The sequence below is a fragment of the Mangifera indica genome, chromosome 3 (genome assembly GCF_011075055.1).
Source record: "Mangifera indica cultivar Alphonso chromosome 3, CATAS_Mindica_2.1, whole genome shotgun sequence".
Classification (NCBI taxonomy): Eukaryota; Viridiplantae; Streptophyta; class Magnoliopsida; order Sapindales; family Anacardiaceae; genus Mangifera; species Mangifera indica.
In genome coordinates, this window is record NC_058139.1 from 11611157 (window position 1) to 11636927 (window position 25771).

The 25771-nt window shown below is 31.4% G+C and overlaps 3 protein-coding genes across 4 annotated transcripts; 1 reads left to right on the top strand and 2 right to left on the bottom strand.

The window, feature by feature from the left end:
- Positions 1-1319: 1319 nt before the first annotated feature.
- LOC123210920 (eukaryotic translation initiation factor 5A-like) lies at positions 1320-3379 on the bottom strand. The gene is made up of 5 exons (XM_044629420.1): positions 3110-3379; positions 2496-2618; positions 2358-2414; positions 2165-2239; positions 1320-1691 (listed from the first exon to the last, which is right to left on the bottom strand). The coding sequence occupies exons 1-5, from the start codon at positions 3230-3232 to the stop codon at positions 1587-1589; spliced, it is 483 nt and encodes a 160-aa protein (XP_044485355.1). The 5' UTR covers positions 3233-3379; the 3' UTR covers positions 1320-1586.
- A 2876-nt stretch (positions 3380-6255) lies between these two features.
- Positions 6256-7791, bottom strand: LOC123210919 (uncharacterized protein At5g01610-like). 2 transcript variants are annotated; one of them, XM_044629419.1, is made up of 4 exons: positions 7657-7791; positions 7444-7545; positions 6855-6909; positions 6256-6766 (listed from the first exon to the last, which is right to left on the bottom strand). In XM_044629419.1, the coding sequence occupies exons 2-4, from the start codon at positions 7528-7530 to the stop codon at positions 6387-6389; spliced, it is 522 nt and encodes a 173-aa protein (XP_044485354.1). In that variant the 5' UTR covers positions 7531-7545; positions 7657-7791; the 3' UTR covers positions 6256-6386. The 2 variants fall into 2 exon arrangements, with proteins under 2 accessions (XP_044485354.1, XP_044485353.1); XM_044629418.1 differs by lacking the exon at positions 7657-7791 and having other exon boundaries at positions 7444-7633.
- Positions 7792-16990: 9199 nt separating this feature from the next.
- Positions 16991-20789, top strand: LOC123210912 (probable LRR receptor-like serine/threonine-protein kinase At1g74360). Its single transcript, XM_044629408.1, has 2 exons — positions 16991-17272; positions 17380-20789. The coding sequence occupies exons 1-2, from the start codon at positions 17209-17211 to the stop codon at positions 20571-20573; spliced, it is 3258 nt and encodes a 1085-aa protein (XP_044485343.1). The 5' UTR covers positions 16991-17208; the 3' UTR covers positions 20574-20789.
- Positions 20790-25771: the final 4982 nt, after the last annotated feature.

Here is a 25771-nt window from a genome sequence, read left to right on the forward strand (position 1 = left end):
ACAGCAGTTACCATAAAACTGGGAAGAAAGGTAACACCAAAATCCAGCAGTCTATCTTGCAGCAGGTGGCAGTAGCAGCTCCAGTACACAGCAGCTTAAGAGCAGAGGCCAACAAGTTTGCAGAATGCAGCAGGTAGTTCCTAATAAAAATTCCAGTTCCGGCTCCAGCAAGCTGCAACAAGGTTGTGACTTACAGAGAAGAAAGCTGGCAGATCAGCTTTAGACTATTGTAATTAATCCAAGCTAGGCAGCACAACTTTATCCAAAGAACTGGGAAGCAGCAGCATAACAGGATTCCAGAATGCACCAGCCTTCCAGTTTGGAGCAGCAGCAGTTGGATCAGACCCTGCAGCTTATTTCCAATCATCAGAAAATAGCAGATTTAAGAGGTAAAAAACCTTGTATTAAAGTTTGTACATTTGTTCTCATTTGAAAAAGTGTGCATACTTTAAAATAATTTTCAAGACACATTTGATTGAGAGAATGTGGAATTGTACATTTGTTTTATGTTACAAAGTTGATGTTTTTTGTTTTTAAAGAAATACATAATTTTTTTGTATTTTTTTAAATAAAAATTTGATATTTATAAAAAAAAACTCTATATTTTTTTATATTTATATGTTTCTAACATATCTATTTTGAATATTTTTAAGAAAATATATTTTAGCGTTTGTGTTTTCATTTTCATTTTACATATATTGAATTGTTGTCGTAACAATGGTAAATGATATTTGTCATATTTTTGTTTTTACAGTGAAAATATAAATATAATCTAATATATTTGTAACGTTTTACTTTTATTTTCCCTTTTTATTCAAGAAATTTATTTTTTATGAGGTCAGGTGATATAGTTGAAATACCTTTGCTTATCTCTCAATAAATCCTATTAATTTATTACAAAATTGTCCAAAATTTTCTTCATAATAATCGCATGACTACAAATTATAGTTTAGATATAAATAAAGATTAGTTCTTATTGATGGGAACTAATTTGTGTAAACTATCATTAAATTGGCTCCAACTATCCAGTTATTATTATTTTGACGTCATATTTTACAAATGTTATATGAGAAATGTTATAAAGTTGAGATGAAAGTGAGAAAGAAAGGATGTTAACATTAAAAGTTATATTTTATAAATGATTAATATTATATAATTAAATATTATTTTATTATTAATTTAAAATTATCATAATATATAATGATATTTATTTATGTATCTAAATTATATATAAAAAATATGTCATAATAATCGATATTGAGATGATATGTCATATCTTAGCTCCACGACAATAATCTTGACGCAAGTTATATTACAAATAGAAAAATAATCTCCCGGCAGCATCTAATATTTTAATTCATTACACAAATTAAAACATCATAATTTTTTAAGGAAAGGTGCAACCAATTACCCACCCATCACAAATTCCCGGCGGGCTATGGTTTTCCCAACAGAAAACACAACATTTCAAATATAAAATGCAAAATCCACATGATCAGAATTTTTTTCTTCTCTTTTTTTTTTTTTTTTTTTTTTTTAAAGAAAAGATTAAAGACCAGACATAACAATGACAGAGATAGTAAAAACTAATTCTTAGGGCCAATGTCCTTGAGGGCACAGATCTGCTCCTCACCCATTGCAGACATCACGCTCACAACCAAATCCTTTCCTGATTCAAATCCGTCCTTGATCTGCATTCAGCAATATTTCAACACATACAAACAGTAAGTTGAACTTTTCAAGCCTTCATAACATGCCTTCTTTGTTAAACATTCAAAACTACAAACATATAAACAATTTAGTTTAAATTTAACACTGTAAAAGATTCTTTCAAATAATCAAAGACCCTTTACATTAATTTATTTCGCATATCATTTGACTTAAGTAAAATAAAATGTTTCTGGATCTAGAAACCCATCAAGGCGCTTCGACAGATTCTGCCTTTTTAAATAAAAGTATCACTTGAAAAGCATTTTTAGAAATCCCAGGTGAATTCTTTTATAAAAAATTTCCCAGTACTTCCACAAAAATACTCACATAAACTCCCAAAGTAATAAATAAAAGTAGCTAAAACGGAAAAGAAATCAGTAGTCCCATATCTAAACAGTACTTATGATTGGCATAAATTGAACTGTGACATGAAATAAGATATAAATAAATTGACCTGGCTCAGCAGATTCTCATCAGTTGGAAGCCTAAGATCGTCCTTAGTGTTCCCATTTTCAGTAAGCAAACTCACCTGAAATATTTGGTTCAATTTAGTTAGAAACCTACAGTTAAAGATGTACAGAAATCATGAAAAGTTAAAAAAAAAAAAAAAGAGAGAGAGAGAGAGAGAGAGGGGCGAGAAGGCTTACAAATCCATCCTCAGAAATATCAATCAGCTGGTAGTCAATACGATTGACATGGGGAACCTGTTAAAACAAAAAATATGAATACCAGCTAATGTGGAGCTAAAACAGAAACACAAGAACAAAAACAAAGTTACTTCATACATCACAATTGTGAGAAGAGGGCACAATATCTTCAAGCTTCTTTCCATTGAAGATATCAATTCCGACAAAGTGACACTTAGCATGACCATGCTTGCCGGTCTTGGAGGTGGAAACTTCCACAACCTGTCACAATTCACAGTACATGATCATGATTTAACAATATTTATGATCAAATAATCCACAATAACTAACACCAGTTGCAAACTCAAATATAAAAGAGATAAAAATCACAATTAGGCTACCTCAGAGTCACTCAATTAAATTTACCCAAAAACAAATCAATCAACATTCCTACCCTACCAAATAAAACTTAAGATAGAGAAAACATGGTATTATCAAATTCACAGAAGAAAGTAAAAACAAATTGGACATACCTAAATTCAAAGCCCTAAGTAACTAGTATCATCAAATTCACAAAAGAAATCAAAAAGATAATTTGATTAGATAACAATTCAAAGTCCTATATGATCAACCTAAAACTTGCAATTTGTTTCTAATAAACATGAAATAGAAACAAACAAACAAATAAATCTACTTTCAAACAGATTAAAACACATATAAACAATTAACACCTACATCTACCATTAAAAATCTATATAAAACTTGATTTTAACCTTGCAAGGACGATTCTTAATAACGATGTAGCCGTTCTTGCGGATAGTACCGGCTTGCTGAGGGTAGGTTTTGGAGGCTCCGGCATCAGCCTTAGACTCGAAATGGTGCTCCTCGTCCGACATCGTTTAAGCAACTCTAGAAACTGGCTGATTCAGAGAGAGAGAGAGTGATGATGAGAGGCGGAAGAGATCAAGAACCCAGACATATAGGTGGCATTTTATATGAATGTGGAATAGGTGCACTGTGTCGGATTTGCGTTGTCGTTTATCGTTTCTAGGGTTTCAAAATTTCATTTCCCTAATTGATAAATATTAGTGGGGCCTCCGAGTTTTTGAACCGTTGATGGTGTGGAATGGCGACCGCTTGATTTGGATAGAAAGCCTAGTAGCTCCCCTTTCTGATTTGATGTGCGTCCTGAACTTTTACTAAATAATGAAGATATTATTTTTTATGTATTTGTTAATTAATTGTTTTTGTTTTTAACTTTTTAGGATTAATTAAACATGTTTTAAGGGTTCGTATGAAATTATTAAATTTCAATTCTTATAAGTGATATCATAGTTTCGTACCATCCTCTCAAAATGCCCCATATATAAACAAAAATTTCCCTCGTTTTCCACTATTTTGAAAAATCTATCCTTACCCACTTCGATTTCGATTCTGTCCAAAATTTGACCATTTGTAGATTTTAATTTTTAGTATGGGAAAAGGACTATCTTCCACCCAAATTTTGATGCTTCTCACAATTTCATCTATAATAGTTTAAAAACTCTTATTTTCACTTATAAATCGTTAACATGGATGATATGTATTAGGGTAAGATTAAAATGACCATTTAACGCTTATTAGATGAAATGACAAAAATATCTCTCAATTAATTTGTAAAATTTGTACAATAAATTTACATTAAAGTTCGGTTGAAATTATTAATTTACCCCTTAGAATGTAATAACTAAGCTGCTGCTTTTATGCTCTGGCAAGACTGCAATTAGTTTTATTCATGTGAATTGAACTGATTCATAAGCTCAAACGCCATTTTAAATGTTTTACTTGATACAAGCTTAGTTCTATTTGGGTAATTTTATTGTTTAGGTGTCACTTTAAATTCTAGACTAAAAATATAGAAACCAAAATTCAGAAACAATAAAAATACCATTTCAATTGGGAGTCCATGCATAATCAATGTGTAGACAAAATGCAGAAACTGAATTGGAAAATGTAAGCCGAAAAACGATAAAATTCCAAAAACAAAAAAAATATATAGAAAACCAAATTGGAACCTTTAAGTGTAAAAATCATAAATGTAGAAAAGCAGAAACTATATTTCAACATTATCAATACAACACAAATTATCAACAGAAACCAATGCAAATGCAGTTATTCATAGTAGGGCTGGATTCAAGCCAAGCCGATCTCGGGCTCAGCTCAGCTCAATTTTTTTATGACTGGCTTGAGTTCGACTCGTTTTCGGCACATTTTCATATCAAAATGACATCATTTTGTATATATATATAGATCGAAATGACGTCGTTTTGTATAAAAAATTTAAAAAAATATATATACCAAGCCAACCCGAGCCAGCTCAAGCTCGCCTCATTTCGGGCTCAAACCAAGCCGAGCCAAGCTCGAGCTTGAGCTGGCTCGGCTCGAGTCCAACCCTAATTAATAAAATTAATTAAATTCCATAATCCAAATTTTAACCTATTAGTGCAGAAACCAACACAACAACATTACCGAAAAAAGTCAATGTAGTCAAACAAACAACCAACAAAATATTATTATAACTGTAATTATCAACAAATAAAATATCAACAATATATCAATAAATGGTTTGGACAATAGTAGTATATCAAAAATTTAAAAATAGCCTACTTCAAAACTACTTATGAGCACTTTATATTAAAAAATTGAAATTATCGTAACATTTTTCACTTCTGCCAAAAAAAAAACTAATGCAGTTAAATTCTTCATGGAAGGCTAAAGAGAGGCTTGATGTAGTTATTTGATTTGGACCTGTATAAAAAAAAAAAAAAATTGCAATAGTTAAACCTTCTTGATACAACATTTATCAACCTTCAGACAAAAAGAAAAATAATAAAAAATTAAGTATAAAAATGTATTCTGCTACATAAATATCTAGTTCATTAATATCAAATTGTGAAGGTTGATTGAAAGAAAGTTGGAAGAAGAAGTTTGTTCAAATTGTGCCCTTGCTAAGTGAGTTGTCATAGTTGGTATTGTCTTTCTCTGTTTATAAAACAAAAAATTAACAGAATTCGTTAAGGAAAAAGAAAACCAGAGGATATGATAAAATAATGAAAAATGATGTATAATAATTACCTTTTGATTTCTTTTGTTTGCACAAGCAAAATCATTTTTTATATGACCTTTTGTTGTGACCAAATTCTTTGCATATACTGCATTTGATGGTCAACAGTTGTTTTTTCTTTGGTCCTACATCAAGATCTTTCCTTTTTATTTTTCTTGGCCCGCCAGGGGTTTGATATTTATAGGGTGGGAGCAACTCCCACTATCCACTATGACCAAATATACTTTATCATTGATGGTGCACTTAGTTTGGAAGATATTGAGTCATTATTGATTGCATTGTCAAGAAAAAATTCATATAGAAGCTTGAAACCTCTCTTAAGCCCTATAATACTTAGCGGGTGTGCTTGTGGCCCAGACCTATTTATGATAATCACTGCCTGTGGCCTTGCTCAACCCCTATAATTTTGGCAGATCTCATGTCGATTTGACATGAAAAAAACGGCTCATGTTAAGCCCAAATACTTAACGAGTTGTGTTAGACCCACAAGTTTAACGGGTTGTACCTCAGACTATGAGATAAAGCCCATAAGCAGCCAATACGGCCTACAAAAATATTAAAAAATTATATATATTTTTAAAATTAATTAAATATTAATTAAGAATTAAAAAAATTAAAAATGATATTTTAGTGGGTGACTCGCAGAAATACACAGGTCGATCTACTAACCGGCCTGGGCTGTGCCCTGCTCCATGTGTTTTTGCCGGCCTGACCCAGCATGAAGGCCTGCCAAGTGATGGGCCCAGCCTGGCCCACTGTTTGCTTTATACTTTTCAAAATTAAACAAGCCAACATTCACTTAAAGCAGAAGCTGAATTTACCAAAGTCCAGTAGTTATCAATGGAATAAACTGGTTTTGTTGAACAGAAACAATATTCATATTTCAATTGGTACACCATACAACAAACCAATGTGCCCCGAGCTTTATCAGACTTTGATTCTTCCACTTAAAATTCTTCGACCTTGATTGCATCACGAGGCATTTCATATGCATCTTTTGGCCTAGACTTCTTCACACCAGCAGTGAACCAAACTTTATCAGACTTGTAGCTCTCCACTGCTATATTTGTGACTTTAACCCACACCAGTACCTTTGTCTTCATTCCTTCTATCCCAGTGAGCTTTCCTCTTGACAATGTCCCCTTCACACGCGTTGCGTACCTTATAACAGAAGTGTCCTTGAAGCTCACCTCACAGGGTGACGACAAGTACACAATCAGCTTTGATCTCGATTCATCAAACTCATAACATATTATGTTCCGGGGGAACAGACCAGGCGGAAGGTTGTGATCTTTGAGCAGATCAGGCAATGCTTTAAGTGGCTTACCTATAAGAACAAAAGCACGAAGTTCATATGCCTAATATATGTGCTTTTTTTCTGGGGCCTAAAACCACTTACATAGATTGAATTATACCTTTCAGCCTGTTGAATATCCATTTTGCTTTTTCCTCAACAGTGTTTGATAAAGACTGGAATTGTAAGAAAGAGCAGTCATCTATGAGTATTTGCCCAGTCAAAACACATATCTTATTTGATTTCAGTAATTATGCTGGAAACTAAAGTGCAGAAGAAACAAGTAAACCAGGGCTTTATTTTCAAAGGAATGCTGAAAAATATATATCCATGAATCTTTGAACAGACAGATATCTTCGGAATCAAGAAAAGAAAACACTAGCCATATAGAACAGACAGATATCAAATGGTGTAAAAAGAACAAACACTAGCCATTCTCAGAAGAAGATTAATCACATTTATATTCTCTTCAATGCCAAAAATTGGGAAATTCAATGAAGATCTTTAATCTAACAGAAATCCAATATCTGAGAGGAAATTAAATCCATGTGATCCCATTTCACTTTAAGATGTGGATGTTCAAGAAAGAAATATTGACTAAAAACTAAAACAAAACAGGAAAACAAGATTTGAGGCAAACATAAGAGAGAATGCAAGAAAATGAGATATGGGGATAAAGAGAAACAGATTTTGCAAAGAGAAGAACATACTGAGAGGTCTTGAGTGATGCTAGAGAGTTCTTCCTTAGCTTTCTTGGAAATCCAGAAGCTGCCAGCTTTTGTTAGAGCTTTGTCCATTGCCTCCACTCAAATCTTTTCAGTAGAAGAAGGACAAAGAAGAAGATGAGAATCTATCTCTTCCAACACAAAAAGACATTACATACACAAACACTGACAGAATAACAAAACTGAGAAATAACTCACCACCTCACAAGAATATGACAAATGACAATCTTTTCCACCAAAAACAAACAGCATGTCACAAAGCTATACACTTTTATATAAACATTACAAAATTCTATTTATATTTCTCAACTGAACATGGGGTCTTGTAATTGCAATGTTTTCTCTTTGTATACAAGATTATCTGTACATCATGTGCTGTATTAATATATGGTTCCAACAATCAACTCTATCTAATAATTATGAATAAAGTGTTCTTCTAATGAAGACTAAGAGTAAGTTTTGGTCTAAGAATAAATAAAGTAATTTGAATGGATCAAAAATCAATGAAGACAATAATGTGAGAATGAATTTTTTAGTGAAATGGAAAAATGATTGATGATAAATTATTTTGTAAGATAAGAAAGACAAGGACAGCTCACCACCAACATATATGCATCAACAAAATGCTCCAACTATTAGGTGGATATTATTGTATTACAGTTGTTTCTGTTTAAGAGTGTGTATGGCTGGAGCCTGGAAGTGATTTGGCCTCGAGGCAGCTGAGAAAGCTAAACTAGCACTTGAGGATTAGCTAAGTGAAGAGAGAAACGGCATAAGAGAAAAGCTGCATTTGCCAAGTACAAAACTTTCCAACATATGAAAACCTACCGGCAATGTATCAGTCCCTTTATGAAGTTCTAAAAGCCTGATGGGTTCCCCACTTTAAATTTTTTTGTATCAAGAACTAAATAGCCTGATGGCACTTCTAAAAAATTTTGCTAGTGACTCAAGTCTTTCCAATCTAGCGAACTTGCAGTGTTTGATACTTGAGCGTTTTATTCTTCAGCTTCAGTTAGAATTCTTAACTATTTGAAGGGGCACGGTCATGTATACGTGAGTATATACATATGATATATTATAATGTGATTAAATGTTATTTTATTATTAATTCAAACTCATCTAATTACATGATAATAATACATAATCTATATACCTATTTATATATTAAAAAGTGTATACGTGCCATTTTGTTGTTAAAGAAGAGATGGAATAAATTCATTGTGGTGCCTTTAATTCATAGACCTCAGTTTAACATAGCTTACCCCGAAGTTGAGCCGGGCTTCGCCTGAACAGAAACAGTCCAGAAGCCCAGGACAAGATTTTAAGGTGCTGTTTGTGTAGAAAATTCAGGGAGTCACTTTTGCACTACTTAAAAATAACCAACACATGAACATTCAAAACCCAGACTATCAACAGAAACTTCACTGATTAAAATCTATTTCATCCTTCAGTTGGCAGCAGAGAATTATAAATCTAATGCCAAAGATGGAAAAAAAATTTTTGATTATTCACACAATTTTATGAAAAAGGAGAAAGTCAAAATTTTATTTTCTCATAGAATAAAATTATGTTTACTTATTTTAAATATATAAATAAATATATATTTAATATATATCATCATATAATTAAATAATTTTAAATTAAAAATAAAATAACACATAATTATATTATAATATATATAAATATATATTTATTTATATATTTAAAATATATAGTTATAATATTAATAAATCTGGGGTTAAATATTTAACTTGTATTATATTAATTTCTAGATAAGTGTTAGTCATTATCTGAAAGTAATTCTTTTCTTGCAAGTAACAACGAAGCTTCCCGTAAATTGAAAGCAAAATTAATTTCCAAGAGTTTATGCGGGTCAATTCCGTCATTTTACTACAATTCCACACGCTAGGAAATTCCCGATGCATATTCATTTTTCGATAATTATTTTGGAGTCCATAACAATAATGCCTTTAATTTTAATTAATTAAAAAAAAATCCTCTACAAATGTTTTAAAGCAACAAAAATTTCTTGAATGTTAATTTTTTTTTTGTGTTAAAATAAATAATAAGATAATAATTTAGTGATAAATCTATATGTATAAATAATAAATATAAATTTATTCACAAATAATAATATCTTATTTTGTTATTAAATGATTTTAAATTAGAGATAAAATAATACTCAATTATATAATATATATAAGTTTATACTCATTATTTATGTATATCATGTTGCTCATAATTTAGATATTTTAAAAACTTAAGCATGATTTTTGTTATTAACTCATGTTTACTCAAAAAGTAATGTCATCATGGGATCTTAAATAGTTAATAAAACTGGTTAAATATTAAAATTTTTAAAAAGAATGTCTGAGTTTAAACTTTTATCATATTTATAAAATTTTGATTTATCGACATAATGATTATGAGTCCGACCATTATACCTTACTCATAATTTATATATTTCAAAAAGTTAAGCATGATTATTGGTACTTTAGTTTTTACATGAGTAATAATGTTTTTTTTTTTAAATTTATAATGATTTGAGCATATATATATTTATAGAGTACAAATAATAAATCTAGTTTTAATATTAAAAAATTCCATTGCCATGGTCATATATAAAATCATAATTCAAAATTTTTCTAGAATGAGAATCTAGACTTATGATGTGTGTACAATTTAATAAATAATTTTTCATCACTTAATTTCTAAATCGACATGCTAATCACATAATCAAAATCCAACATTTGACTGACATATTTAAATATAAAATATAATAAACTAGAAGAAATTTTATTTTGAGTGGATATTTTGAGAAATACAAAAAATAATTTAAATATAAAAGTAAAAGTTCAAATCTTACTAAGGAAAAATATGTATATTTCATGAATGTTATTACAATTACAAGCCTTTAAAAAAGTCATCAAACTAATACTAAAAGACTCTTTAACCTTTAAAATATTACAATAAAATTATGTATATTTATTTTGAATACATAAATATTACTATTTGTAATATAAGATTACCGTAATTTTTTATTATTAGTAAACTAAATAAAAGTTTAAAGTTTATCTTACTTTGCATAATTAATTCAATTTCAAAGAGACAATTTAACTTGAGTGACATTTCTCATTACTTAAAAAAAATAAAAATAAAAATAATTGGGGTCAGCTAAGATAAAAGGTGAGGAGCCAATAGCATCACTCAAATAATTTTCTTTATTGTTTTTATAAATCATCAGCACTTAAGAGGCTAAAAACTAAAAATAATCTCATTTGAATCAATAATCAAATCCTTTTTATCATTCAAATATGATTTTTTTTAAAATACGTTTCATAACAAACAATTGTTTAAACGATGAAAATTATTTATTTATAAATGAAAAAATATTCATTGAATAATATATAAGGGTATCCGTTTATTGATATAAAAGAAATATGTGCCCTTTTTCTTTTAGATTTTAAAATAAGTGTGCTCTAACCGATGGTAAATTTTTTCTCAATATAAGACTTGATTACAAGTGTTCATAATTCATTCCAAATTATAAAATCAGATCAAATTATTTTTAAATTATAGTTTTTTTTTGTAAAATAATTTTATTTAGATTGATAAATTTTTAAAAATAATTTTTAGTTTGCATTATAGTTTTGATAATTTCTAAATTAAACCAAACTGTAAATCGTATTTTTTTAAATACATATATATAACTGTATATGAAAGAATTTTTCAATAAATAAATAGATATACAACTTTTTTTTCATATTTATTCTATTATTTTCTTTATATTATATTATATATATTTTATATTTTACATGTTTATATTATATTTTAAAAAACTATAATTTATTTAATTTTTAAAAGTGAATAATTTTAATTGGTTAAAACTGTAATTTAAATCCAATTAAATTATATTTTTTAGTTTAATTCTGTTTTAATTGAAACTTAAAATAGTTTAATTCAATTTTAAAAAAATTTAAATTATTTTTTAATTTAATTTAGAAAAAAATTTAAACCGTTTCATATCGAATCATACACACCAAAAAATTGATTGATAAAATAGCAAATACAATTTTAAACTTAAATTAACAAGGACAAATGGTGTAATGAGGCAATTTTGCAAAAAACCCAATTGAATCGATAGGCTCACAGGAAAACGTGAAGAACACGAGGTCGAAGTCAAGGTCAAAAGTCCGCCAGGCGCACGTGAGGGTAATGATGCGAAATCATAAATAAAATTGTTTAAATTTTATTCACATGCATGGGACACCGGGAAAGCCCTACTACGTGTCCATATATAACAAAACAAAATCTTGCTAAGCAATGAACCTCAAAATTGACTAAAAAAATAATTAATGGATTAAGATTTAATTAAGTAAATTAAATCTGTTTATTCATGCATGGTTCCTGTTCTAACTTGGCTTTTTGACTTGATTATTAAAACCTTTGAGAAAAAAAATAATTATAATTTTGTCTTCTCCTTTATGTAATTTAGAACAAACGTCTTTGATTGGTCATAAATGAGGTGTTATGGATGTCTTACTGTCTACTTAAAAAACATGAAATTGTAGAGGCTGTAATTGTGGACCAAATCTTGAGAATGGGTTAAGTTTTGTATAATATATAAACAAAGTGGATGAATGACATTTGGTCATCACAATCAACATATGTGACAATTTGCTTTCTATTAATGCTCAGGTTACGATTGAAAACAAAAATCCAACTCATAAAAGACAGATTTTGGGATGAATTCTTCTAATGTTTAACCAACATATATTAAAAAAAAAGAAAACCCATTTGATTTGTGATCAGAAGTAGAGTCCAACAACACTTGATGTCTCTATATTGGAGATTGATATTTAAAATTCTATTATTAATAAAATTATTTGTATATATTTTAAGTAGTGATAGATCTAATAATATAATATAGAAAGGTCAGATTGTGTAAAAATAAAAATATAGGAGGTTAGTTAAAAAAATATAAAATCTAAGAAGGGTTAGGGTCAAATTTTAGATATTATTTTGATATTTTTAATATATTAAACTAATAATTTATTAAGCTTAAAATGATATTAAATACTTATTTTTTATACTCAGTGGGGTAATTCAAATGTTTAAAACCCAAGGAGGGTCTGGTGACCCTTCTTGACCCTTTTGGGTCTGTCATTGATTTTGAGCACATGAAATAGATACATACATAATATGTTATTATGTAATTAAGTGATTTTGAATTAAAAATAAAATAATATTTTTAATTATCCTTTTTATGGGTGGGAGCAAGATTGAATTGATGAATTGATTAATAAGTTTTAAATTAGAAAATCTTAATTACGGAATATGTAAAAATACCCGTAACATTAAGTTTTTGTTAAGGCTTATTCTCACCCAAGATACAGTAAAATCCCAAAGTTCTATTATCTAATTTTTTAAAAACTCAAATATCCACTCATAAGATAATTTTTGTTAAAAATCTTAGTTAGAGTTAAGGGTAAAATTGTTATTTAATAATAAATTTAAAAAATTAAAATTTTATCATTTTTCCTCCCCAAGTTTAAAAACTTGCAATTTTTTCCCATCTAAAGTTTGAAAAATAACAATTTTCTCCTAGTTTTTTTTTCCTTTTTTCTCAATAATGATCCATTGTCTCTGATCATCGGTCTTCATCCCTCTCGTTTTATCTTTTCCTCCTGGTCTCTCTTCTTTTTCTCTTTAACCATGGATTGACAAAAAAAAGTATTTAGAAATCCATATGACTTTTCTCTGAAAATCCAAACGAATCATTTGGACATCTTTGTCTTGATTTCTAGACAAAAATCATCAGTTCGCGGCTAGAAAGGGAAGGGAGAGATAAGTCAGTAGAGAGGACGATCGATAGTTGGAGAAAATAAGAAAAAACTCTAAGAGAAAATTATCATTTTTCAAACTTTGGGCGAAGATGAAATGTGATAAGACTTTAATTTTTTTAGCAAATTACAATTTTACTCTAACTCTAATTAAAATTTTTAATAAAAATTATCTTATAAATAAATATTTAGATTTTAAAAGTTAGGAGAGGAGACTTTGGATTTTCACTTTCCCTTGGGTGGGAGTAAGTCTTTTGGCCTTATGATTATTATAATTTTGGGCATCTGTGTAAGCTTAGGCTAGGCCTATTAATTTAGGGATTTAGGTAATAAATGAAACTGAAATTCTGAAATAAAGTCATCTTATCACAGAAAAAAATTTCATAAATGGGTTAAAAAGATTATAAGAGACTAGTTAATATAATTTGCCTAATTAATAATATTTTATTAAAGTTTGTGGCCTCCATCTAAATAAAGAGGCCTGTTGTTGACATCAAGCTGCAAAGGGTGATACATACAAGGAGCCCAGCAATTTAATGTCACTTTCCTTTGGGAGTTTGGTATAAACAAACAAAGCAATACTAAGAACTTATTATATATAATATTTTGGTGTCATTTTCTAATGGTATTTTGTTATAGTTTGGTCATCAACTTTTCTTTTTGTTGTTATATTATGAGTCTTTTTCAAAGCATATTGGTCCTTCGTATAAAAACAAGATTGTGTTATTTTCAAACGAATACGTTAACAAATTGTAAGATTGAGATGAATTTAAGAAAATGATAGCGAATTCTCTTTGAAAATTTTGTTACATAGAGTATTTTCGTCAAACTTGATTTAAAATAAATGTATTAAAATTAATTAGGATTAAAGGTGGATACGAACTGAGCTAAGTTTGAATATTTTTTAGTTTGAATTCGATTTGAATAAAAATTTATTCGGTTTGAGTTTGTCAAGCTGACATTAAGAGTGATTCAGTTCAATTCAATTCGAATAAAAATAATTTAATTTAAGTTCGATTTAAACTTATAGTTTATATCCATGACTCAAATATGTAACTTTGATTCATGATTTGAATTCGTGACTAAATGATAAAACAATATAGTTTAATAATTACTTAACATAATTTGAATCGACTCACGAGTCAAATTCAAATCAATTTGAGTTATTTACCTCGCTTGTAAGTTAAACTGAGCTAAACTCTTTTTAGCTCAAATTCGGCTCAGTTTCAAAACAAGCAAAGCCTCTTAATTCAAATTTGCAGTAAACAAATTTAAACTAAGTTGAATTGAGCCGATAGCTTTAAAGCCCAAGCTAATTCGGTTCAGGGTTAGCACTATGCTGAGCACCAAACAAATATTTGAAACCCTATGGGTGTCTTTTAGGATAATTTCCTTGACAATATTTGATTGAAAAGAAAGAGCTAAATTTGTACAAATGGCAGAACAAAGGATGGTCAAAAGAGTAATGAGTAGCATGCAATTGGATGTTTTTTATGGCAACAAAAACATTTTTTGTGTTTTCCATTTGGATGTTTTGTTTTCAAGATCACCCTCTTTTTCTTTTATTTATTACTTAATAAGATAAAGAGAAAATGGCAAATATGATTATTGAATACATAAATAACTATATATTTATATATGTTATTATATGATTTGTTGAATTTTATATTTAATTTAAAATTATCTAATTATACGATAACACACATAAAATATATACTTATTTGTATACTTAAAATATGTATATATAATTTTATTAAATAGTTAATGGTAAATAATTAAAATATGTGATCCAGGATTGATCTGAGTGATAAAGAGTCAAAAGTCATTTATAAATATCTAAAGTTTAAGTAACTCTAATATGATATACACAATAAAGTTTATCCCTAAGCTACTTGATTCGTAGTTATGGGTCTCAGTGGTTGTGGGTTACCCGGGTTTACTATAAAGGTTCTCTGGGTTAAAAAAAAATTAAAATATGTATAAACTGAGCCTACAGTTTTTGACATTTGAGGTGTATTGATTTATTATAATCGCCCACAAAGGAAATAAGGCAGCATGCAGCTTTCGTTCACACATAAATTTTGTGTGTTCTTGTTACAGGGGTCAAACCCTAGGCAAAATATTGTTATATAAAGTTATCTTTCTATATAAAAAAATATGGGATAATGACTATTTTCCAACTATTTTCGTCTAAAGGACACTTTAGTAATTTTGAAATTTAAAAATGATAAATTTTCAACTTCTATTCGGCTTTTCAGTCAACTTTAATGGTATAAGCCTTTCAGTCAAATTACATGAACTCTCTCTCCCACCACCGCCACCACCAATGTATAAGCTTTGATGAGCATGATAGACTGAATTATCTCATCCACGACCACATGGAGCTCCTCCACCCTTTTATCATCTTCTCTTGCTTCTTTTGTCATGGTAAGCTTTCGCATTTACCATTGTAATTTCTCAAGGGAGCTAACCATGCACCTTCTCCCATAGCTCATCGTAGTGCATCTCTTCCGTACTTCCTTTTCTAATATGACTTCCTCGACACCTTTTCCCCCTATATAATTCACGTAAATTTTTTCCTATAAGGTATTTCAATCACAAGAATCTAGAAACTAAACCCTAGTTGATAAGTCTAGTAATTATATAGTAACTTTAATTTAAACAAAGTTACAAGATCACTCTTCGTTCATTCAAGTCCAATCAAGCTATCATCCTGTGGAGATTAGTTCTAGAATTTCAATTTGACAACTAGAAATTGAATGAAAAGGAAAGAAAATAAATCCAAAAACTAAACAAGACTCTAGATGGCAGCCGTGACTAGACTTTTATTAGTCTACAAATTAAGTTTTTGGGATAACCCAAATTTCACTAGGATTAAATTAAACTTTTGAAGACAACCATATTCCTTTCTTTCCACAAATACACTGCATTTACTAACCCATCAATATTTAATTTATCATATCAATATTAAAATTTCAAAAGTCAACTACTAAAAGCAGTTCATCTCTTCCAATATTTTATCATAAAATTTGACAAAATTTACTAACAAAACCTAACTAGAAAATGGGAAAATATTGATTTTAAAATCTAAGTAGAAAAATATTATTCCCAACAAAAAAAAAAAAAAAAAAAGGGGAATAGTCTTTCTACCTAAACATGTTTATCACAATGAGCTATACTAACTCACTGTCACTGTCACACCCATTATCTTGGGCAAAATCATTTTTTAATATAAATTAGAGAAATACTATATCAATCTATTTTTAATATTTAAATAGATATTTATGTATAATTTTTATTTTAATTTAAAATTATTCGATCATATAATAATACATATTAAATTAAATATGTATATATAATTTTATTAATAAAATTATCTTTTTATATTAAAAAATAAGTCAAAACCCCAAATTAGCACACTGTCATGAGCAAAACCATCTCCTAAAAAGCCTACGGTCAATAGTGCAAAAGTAACTAAACCAATTGATTTGAAATTAAAAAATAAAAAAAAAAAGAAAGAAAACAATAACGTGAAGGCTTGAGTCATCTGAGTCTACCAGAGGTATTGGGTTCGTCGTGGTGGTGGTGGTGGTCAACATGGGCGGCTCAGTCTTACCGGCACACCAAAAAAAAAAAAATATGTTTCATCTTAAAATTATTAAATTATAATTAATCACTGTTTACTAATAATTTTTTATTATGAAAAAAAAATGGTTTTATTAAGAAACAATTAAGCATTTCTTCCAAGTTTGGTTGGTCTATGTTTCCGCAGGCGCTCAGCTTCAACTTCAACATAACAATGGTTGTTCCATTTATGAAACTTCCTCAACTGTAACTATTTTCTCACAAGGAGAAATAACAAAAGAGAAAAGGAGGAGAAAAGAAAAATAGTTCTTACTGGATTATCATGTCAAACGATGAAACTGATCCATGGCGTTTTGGGTTATTCATATTCTTGATTTTAGTCCTGGGTAGTAACATATTCAAAATTATTTCTTTTTTATTATGTTCTCGTTTTTCGAGGATGATTTTATTGAAGAAGATGGTTTTTTTTTTCTCTTATGTCGTTGTTTTGCAGTTACAGTTGTTGCAGGAGATTCTCTAGAAACGGACAGAGAAGTTTTATGGACGCTGAAGCAGTTTCTTGAAGGGAACAACCGTGTGAACAAAGGACATTATTCACAATGGAATCAAAGTTCAAGCCCTTGTATATGGCCAGGAGTTTGGTGCTCTTACCATCAAACCAGAGTCACCGGCCTTAATCTTTCAGAAAGTAACATTTCCGGGAAAGTGTTCAACAATTTCTCTGCCTTGACACAGCTCACTTATCTCGATCTTTCGAAAAACACTTTTGAAGGGCCTATTCCCAAGGATTTGAGCGCCTGCTACAACCTCAAGTACCTCAATCTTTCGCATAACATTCTTGAGGGGGAGCTGAACTTGAACGGGTTGAGTAATTTAGAGGTCCTGGACTTGTCTTTGAATAGGATTTACGGGGAACTTCGGTTTAGTTTCCCTTCCATTTGTGAAAACTTAGTGGTGGCTAATCTTTCAGAGAATAATCTTACAGGAAGGATAGATAATTGTTTTGATGGATGTGGAAATTTGCGGCATCTGGACTTGAGTGCTAATTTTTTTACGGGGAACATATGGAGTGGATTGGCAAGGTTGGTGGAGTTTTCAGTTTCTGAGAACCACCTTGATGAGTCAGTTTTCGGTTCCATTTTTACAGAGAATTGCAGTCTTGAAATTTTGGACTTCTCTCAAAATAATTTCACTGGTAATTTTCCTGGAAACATTTCCAATTGCAAGAAATTGGTTATCTTGAATTTATGGGGAAACAATTTTTCTGGGCCTATTCCACCAGAGATTGGTTCAATATGGGGTCTTCGGGCCTTGTTCTTGGGGAGCAACAGTTTTGATAGTGCAATTCCGGAGTCTCTTTTAAACTTGGTTAACTTGGATTTTCTGGATTTGAGCAGCAATAACTTTGGTGGAGAAATACAACCGATTTTCGGGCGATTCACTCAGGTGAAATATCTTGTATTGCATTCAAATTTCTACACTGGTGGGATATATTCTTCAGGTATTCTTCAGCTGCCTAGCGTTTCCAGATTAGACCTGAGCTTCAACAACTTCTCTGGTCCATTGCCGGTTGAAATCTCTCAAATGCATAGCTTGAAGTTCTTGATCATGTCCTACAATGATTTCAGTGGTAATATTCCACCAGAATATGGAAACTTGCTCTTAATTCAAGCTCTTGATCTCTCCTTCAATCAGTTAACTGGATCAATACCACCCTCCATTGGGAATTTGGCATCTCTCTTGTGGCTACTGCTTGCAAACAATTCACTTTCGGGTGAAATTCCTCGCGAGATTGGGAATTGCTCTAGCTTGTTGTGGTTGAATCTTGAAAACAACCAGTTGTCTGGGCACATTCCAACTGAATTGACTAATATTGGGAGAGATCCCTCGTCAACATTCAAGTTAAATCAACAACACGATGACCAGATAATTGCTGGTTCTGGCGAGTGCTTGACAATGAAGAGGTGGATTCCTGCAGACTACCCACCGTTCAGTTTTGTGTACACAATTCTTACAAGAAAGCGTTGCAGAAGCATATGGGATAGATTACTCAAAGGCTATGGCATCTTCACAGTTTGTGGTGGGGGTTCGAACATACGCACTTCTCAAATCACAGGCTATCTTCAACTTAGTGGGAATCAACTTTCAGGTGAGGTTCCTATTGAAATTGGTAAGATGCAGAATTTTAGCATGTTGCATTTGGGATTTAATCAGTTCTACGGGAAGCTGCCTTCACAGATTGATAAGTTGGCACTAGTAGTTCTAAATTTAACTAGAAACAGTTTTTCGGGTACAATTCCTTCTGAAATTGGGAACATTAAATGCCTACTGAATCTTGATTTGTCTTACAACAATTTCTCTGGCACATTCCCTGCGAGCTTTAATGAATTGTCAGATCTGAGCAAGTTCAACATCTCCTATAATCCATTTATTTCTGGCTCAATTCCATCAACTGGGCAGTTAGCAACGTTTGAGAGATCGTCTTACCTAGGTGATCCTCTCTTGTACCTTCCAGATTTCTTCGCAAATTCCCCTGCTCAGCCTCCAAAGCATGCCAAATCCAGTGAAGGGACAAGGAAGACTAAATTGGCAGTAATTCTAGCTTTTCTAGTCTTATTACTAGTGGCACTGATATGTGGAATCTTTTCACTTGTAATCTGCATATCAGTGAAAAGTCCAGAGGAGAAACCAGGATACCTCTTGGAGGATATAAAATATCGTCATGATTATGCATCGAGCTCAGGAGGGTCCTCGCCATGGCTGTCAGATTCTGTTAAGGTCATTCGTTTAGACAAAACAGCATTTACACATGCTGACATTTTAAATGCTACAGGCAGATTTTCAGAAGACAGAATAATTGGAAAGGGAGGGTTTGGCACGGTGTATCGAGGAGAATTGCCTGATGGAAGAGCAGTGGCTGTAAAGAAGCTCCAAAGAGAAGGAATTGATGGTGAAAAGGAATTCCGGGCAGAAATGGAGGTTCTCAGTGGACATGGCTTTGGTTGGCCTCACCCAAATCTTGTTACACTCTATGGGTGGTGCCTGGATGGATCAGATAAAATATTGGTGTACGAGTATATGGAAGGTGGAAGCTTGGAGGATCTCATATCAGATAGAGCAAGATTAACATGGCGAAGACGACTAGACATAGCAATTGATGTAGCTCATGCATTAGTATTCCTACACCACGAGTGCTATCCTTCTATTGTGCATCGTGATGTCAAAGCAAGCAATGTCCTCCTTGATAAAGATGGCAAGGCCCGGGTTACAGATTTTGGCCTGGCTAGAGTTGTTGATGCTGGGGATAGCCATGTGAGCACAATGGTGGCTGGCACAGTTGGTTATGTAGCCCCAGAGTATGGACAGACATGGAAAGCGACTACGAAAGGTGACGTGTACAGTTATGGAGTTTTGGCAATGGAGCTAGCAACCGGTAGGAGAGCTGTGGATGGAGGGGAAGAGTGTCTGGTGGAATGGGCTAGACGTGTTATGGGAAATGGGCGATATGGATCAGGTAGAACTGTTATACCAGTTATGCTTCTGGGGTCAGGGCTAGCTGAGGGCGCAGAGGAGTTGTCTGAGTTGCTTAGAATTGCTGTAAGTTGCACCGCAGAGACACCACACGCTAGACCAAATATGAGGCAGGTGCTAGGAATGTTGATCAAACTCCTCCCTCACTATGGCTAACAAAAATTCAGAAGTTGTCAATAATTCTAGAGCCCTTAGATTGCTGTACACATATACTTATGTAATAGGTATAAATTTTGTTGTTCTTATTCTTCTTGTACACAAAGCATTCATCATTTTCAATCCATTTGAAAAGTTCAAACTGAAAGCAAAATGGTAATGTACATGATTGATTGACTGAGTTGAGAGAGGCTGAATGTGCATGTTTTGGTACAACAATTAGAATTTTGACGAAGGGTTTGATTCTGTTCTTTGCTTTGTGGTTAGATTAGAAGTCAAAGAATAATCAGGAGGCAAGGCATTGGTCAACAATGGAGCTTTCTAGAAAACATAGAAATGCAATGCACCATTTCACCTAAAATAGTGGACCCTCTTAGCGCACCACCTAAACCTTGATGGCCACATTGGTATTCTTAGATTCTCCATTACAAGTCAAAGCTGTGCTGGTGGGTTTACCGGCAACTTAAAAGACTTCAAGACCTCTGATGAAATTGACAGCAAAATCCAGCACCCTTACTGATGACTTCCTTCCCAGTAAGGTTAGGGGGTGAGGTAACGAAGCCATTAACTAACACCAACTTCAATAAATCAGTAAGGTTGGGGATGGGGTAGCAAAGCCATTCACTTGAATTAAGAAGCAGAACTTTGGAATCTATCCAGTTGGACCAAAACATGCCTGGCGAGACGTGTAAGTCTGGGTTAAGCTGAAGAATTGTTTAATGTTTGTTGCTGGTTGCTCGTTTGATCACATTGCGCTACCTTGTAGCGGTACTTTTTTCTTTGGGAAATTTTAAAAAATAGCCAAAATGCCCTCCCATTAAGCCAAAATGCCCAAAATCACTATTTCCAAGCCAAAATCCCCAAAATCACTGTTCCAAAAAAAAAAATGCCTATGACTTTTTTTAAATACCGAAATTACCCTTTCTCTCATATTTATATAACTCTCCCACTCACTATAGGGGTTTTAATAGAATTTTAGATAAATATGAGGGGTTTTTAGATATTTTACACTATAAAAGATTTTGATATTTATTTATTTATTTAAAACTTTTTCTAAAATGACAAAATTACCCCTCCCTTCATTTATATAACTCTCCTCACTCACTATAAGGTTAAATGTAATTTAGAATAAATATAGGGGGTTTTTGAATATTTTACATTATAAAGGCATTTTCATATTTATTTATATATTTTATTATTTTTTCTAAAATGTCAAAAATACCCTTCCCCTCGTCTATATAAACCCTCCTCACTTATTTTATTTCCACACACATTTCTCATATCACTCAAACATTCACTCTCATTTTCATTTTTTTTCAACATCAATTAGTAGGGATTCGTTCGGACGAAGGAAGTTCGTATTTCTAAATTCGACTCGAAAAAATACTATTCATCAAAAAAAGGTATTTATGTCATTCTTATCCTAAAACTTCATTTTATTTGTTAAGTATAGTTTTTATGTCGTAATATGAGGGTTAAATGCAATATTTGACAAGTATTGGGGGTTAAATGTAATTTAGGATAAATATAGGGAATTTTTGGATATTTTACATTGTAAAGGGATTTTCATATTTATTAATATATTTCATTACTTTTTCTAAAATGTCAAAAATACCCTTCCCTTCATCTATATAAACCTTCCTCACTCATTTTATTTCCACACACTTCTCATATCACTCAAACACTCACTCTCACTTTCATTTTTTTTGTTAACATCAATTAGTAGGGATTCGTTCGGACGAAAGAAGTTCGTATTTTTAAATTCGACTCGAAAAAATACTATTCATCAAAAAAAGGTATTTATGTCAATCTTATCCTAAAACTTTATTTTATTTGTTAAGTATAGTTTTTATGTCGTAATATGGGGGTTAAATACAATATTTGACAAGTATTGGGGGTTAACTATAATTTAGGATAAAAATGGGGAATTTTTGGATATTTTACATTGTAAAGGCATTTTCATATTTATTAATATATTTCATTACTTTTTCTAAAATGTCAAAAGTACCCTTCTCCTCATCTATATAAACCCTCCTCACTTATTTTATTTCCACACACTTCTCATATCACTCAAACATTCACTCTCATTTTCATTTTTTTTCAACATCAATTAGTAGGGATTCGTTCGGACGAAGGAAGTTCGTATTTCTGAATTCGACTCGAAAAAATACTATTCATCAAAAAAAGGTATTTATGTCATTCTTATCTTAAAACTTCATTTTATTTGTTAAGTATAGTTTTTATGTCGCAATATAGGGGTTAAATGTAATATTTGACAAGTATTGGGGGTTAAATGTAATTTAGGATAAATATGTGGGGTTTTTGGATATTTTACATTGTAAAGACATTTTCATATTTATTTATATATTTCATTACTTTTTCTAAAATGTCAAAATTACCCTTCCCCTCATCTATATAAACACTCCTCACTCATTTTATTTCCACACACTTCTCATATCACTCAAACACTCACTCTCACTTTCATTTTTTTTGTTAACATCAATTAGTAGGAATTCGTTCGAACGAAGGAAGTTCGTATTTCTGAATTCGATTCGAAAAATACTATTTATCAAAAAAAGGTATTTATGTCAATCTTACCCTAAAACTTCATTTTATTTGTTAAGTAAAGTTTTTATGTCGTAATTAGGGGGTTAAATATAATATTTGACAAGTATGAGGGGTTAAATATAATTTAGGATAAATATAGGGGGTTTTTTTTTGGATATTTTACATTGTTATGGAGGTTTTAGATATTTTACAATATATACAGGATTTATATAACATGTTAAAAATATATAAGGATTGCTTTGATACAAGACGACATACAAGGGTGTCAAATGAAATGTTATTAAAATTAGGGCGTATTTTTTTATTAAACATTGTAGGGGCATTATAATTAAAATTATAGGTTTTTTCGAGTTTCACCGCTTTAGGATATATCAATGCACATTTTTCTTATTTTTGAAGAATTTTTTGATTGTTGTCATTCTATGGGATTTCAACTTTTAGGATTCAAATTTCAGTTTTGTTTTTTTGAATTTCACCGTTTTAGCATATATCAACTCGTATTTTTCAGATTTTTTTAGAATTGCTCGATTATTACCATTCTAGGGTATTTCAATTTTTAGAATTAGAATTTAAGCTCAGGTTTTTTTTTAATTTATCGTTTTAGGATATATCCACTAGTATTTTTCAGATTTCTGCAGAAATTATTTATTATTGACATTTTAAAGTAATTCAAAGTATAGAATTTGAATATCTATTTCAAAGTATAGATATTATAAAAGCGTTTTAAATAGAACGTTACAAACAGATAGATGCATTTTGATATAAGATAACATACGAAAGTGTTATATAAATTGTTAAATAATTATAGGGGGATAAATAACATATTAGAAAAATATGAGGAGTTTTTTTTAATTATTAATAATTGTACGACTGATTTACATAGTTATTATTGATTTTTTTTATACCTGAATAATTATCTTCAAAAACTTGTCATTACATGATTGATATTTAAAATGGAGGGTTATGCATCGGTTCGTTACCAGGGAGAATGGATTCAAGATCGCAACAACACAATGAAATATGTTGGAGGAGCCAAACAATTGATTAAAATCCCTTATGGAACAACATTCGAGGGATTTATTGAGCTTTTGACGGAGTATTGCAGTATTGATCCAACGAAAAACTACATTCAAGTATCAATGAAGCCAAGAAAAATTGAGCTCGACTGTCCCATCCAGATCCAAAATGATGAAGATGTGCAAGGTCTTCTTGATATGTCCCAGTACTTTCAAGAATGTATTCCTGTTTTTGTTACATGTACCATAATTGAAAGGCATAAGGAAGAAGATGAAGATGAAGATGAAGATGAGGATGAAGATGAAAAAGAAAGCAGTTGGGTCAAAAAAGAATACGATTTGGAAAAGTTGATTGATTTCAGTAATGACCCATTATATATTGCAAACTCATGGGCTCATGGAGAAAAAGATATAGTTCCCTATTGGGGTGACTTCGATGGAAATGATATGCCCGACATTCCTTCAGACGATGTAGAGCCTGAGTATATGGCATCAGTAACCGAGGGTATAGATAGTTTACGGCTTGAAGATCCTACTTCAGGTGGTGGAAATTATTCTGGGCCGTTTTTTGACAATGTCCCCACTAATCCATTTAGGTGGTTTCCTGATTTTCCTCCACAACCATCAGCATCATCAAGTTGTTCCAGATCAATCCGAGAGGAGAATGGGGTCAAGATTGGTGATATTTTTCACAGTAAAGTCCAATTGATTGACGCCACGAGACAATTCGCCTTACTAAAAGGATTTCAATTTGGTGTCAAAAAGTCTGACAAGAAACGGTGGGAAATTAAATGCAAGGCTGAAAATTGTAAGTGGTTTATACATGCAACCAAATCCACTGTCGGTGATGTGTGGGGGATCAACTCTATGAATCCTACCCACACATATTTAGTTGATCAAATCATGCCACATCACAGACAAGCTGGGGCCCGAGCTTTAGGTCAATTAATGAGATCAAAGTTTGTGATGCTTGATCAAATTTATCGACCTAAAGAAATAATTGTAGACATCGCCGACCGATATAAAATTGATATTTCCTACTCACAGGCTTGGCGGGCAAGAAATTGGGCTATCAATTCATTGAGGGGTTCACCGGAGGAATCTTTTATGCTGTTACCAGATTATTGCTACAATTTACAACGTACTAATCCGGGCACCATTACTGCTATTGAAACAGATGATGAGCATCGATTTACAAATTTTTTCATGGCGTTAGGATGTTCCGTTCGTGCGTTTAGTCAATATCTTCGCCCCGTTATTTGCATTGACGCTGCTTTCCTTAAAGGTCGATATCTGGGACATTTATTTATTGCGGTGGCTCTTGATGGTAATAATCAAATATACCCTATTGGTTTCGGTGTCGGCAAAAAAGAAGATCACGACACGTGGTGTTGGTTTCTTATGAGAATTAAAGAATGCATCCCTGACCTCTCTGAGCTTGCAATAATCTCCGATTGACATCATGCTATCTACTCGGCAATGGCTGAAGTCTTTCCAGATGTCCACCATGGATGCTGTTGTCATCACCTTCTGTGTAATATGCGGGCAAAGTATAAACGGGACTCAAAGGTATATTGTAAACAAGTTATTAAATATATAACAGTTTATCATTTT

Excerpts from the sequence above, each read along its gene's own strand:
- LOC123210920 (XM_044629420.1), bottom strand. The coding sequence starts at position 3,232 with ATGTCGGACGAGGAGCACCATTTCGAGTCTAAGGCTGATGCCGGAGCC. Across the intron at positions 2,415-2,495 it reads CCTCTTCTCACAATTGTGAT|GTTCCCCATGTCAATCGTAT; the intron begins GTATGAAGTAAC and ends TTGTTTTAACAG. Across the intron at positions 2,240-2,357 it reads ATATTTCTGAGGATGGATTT|GTGAGTTTGCTTACTGAAAA; the intron begins GTAAGCCTTCTC and ends CAAATATTTCAG.
- LOC123210919 (XM_044629419.1), bottom strand. The coding sequence starts at position 7,530 with ATGGACAAAGCTCTAACAAAAGCTGGCAGCTTCTGGATTTCCAAGAAA. Across the intron at positions 6,910-7,443 it reads GCATCACTCAAGACCTCTCA|TCTTTATCAAACACTGTTGA; the intron begins GTATGTTCTTCT and ends TTACAATTCCAG. Across the intron at positions 6,767-6,854 it reads GATATTCAACAGGCTGAAAG|GTAAGCCACTTAAAGCATTG; the intron begins GTATAATTCAAT and ends TTGTTCTTATAG.
- LOC123210912 (XM_044629408.1), top strand. The coding sequence starts at position 17,209 with ATGTCAAACGATGAAACTGATCCATGGCGTTTTGGGTTATTCATATTC. Across the intron at positions 17,273-17,379 it reads ATTCTTGATTTTAGTCCTGG|TTACAGTTGTTGCAGGAGAT; the intron begins GTAGTAACATAT and ends GTTGTTTTGCAG.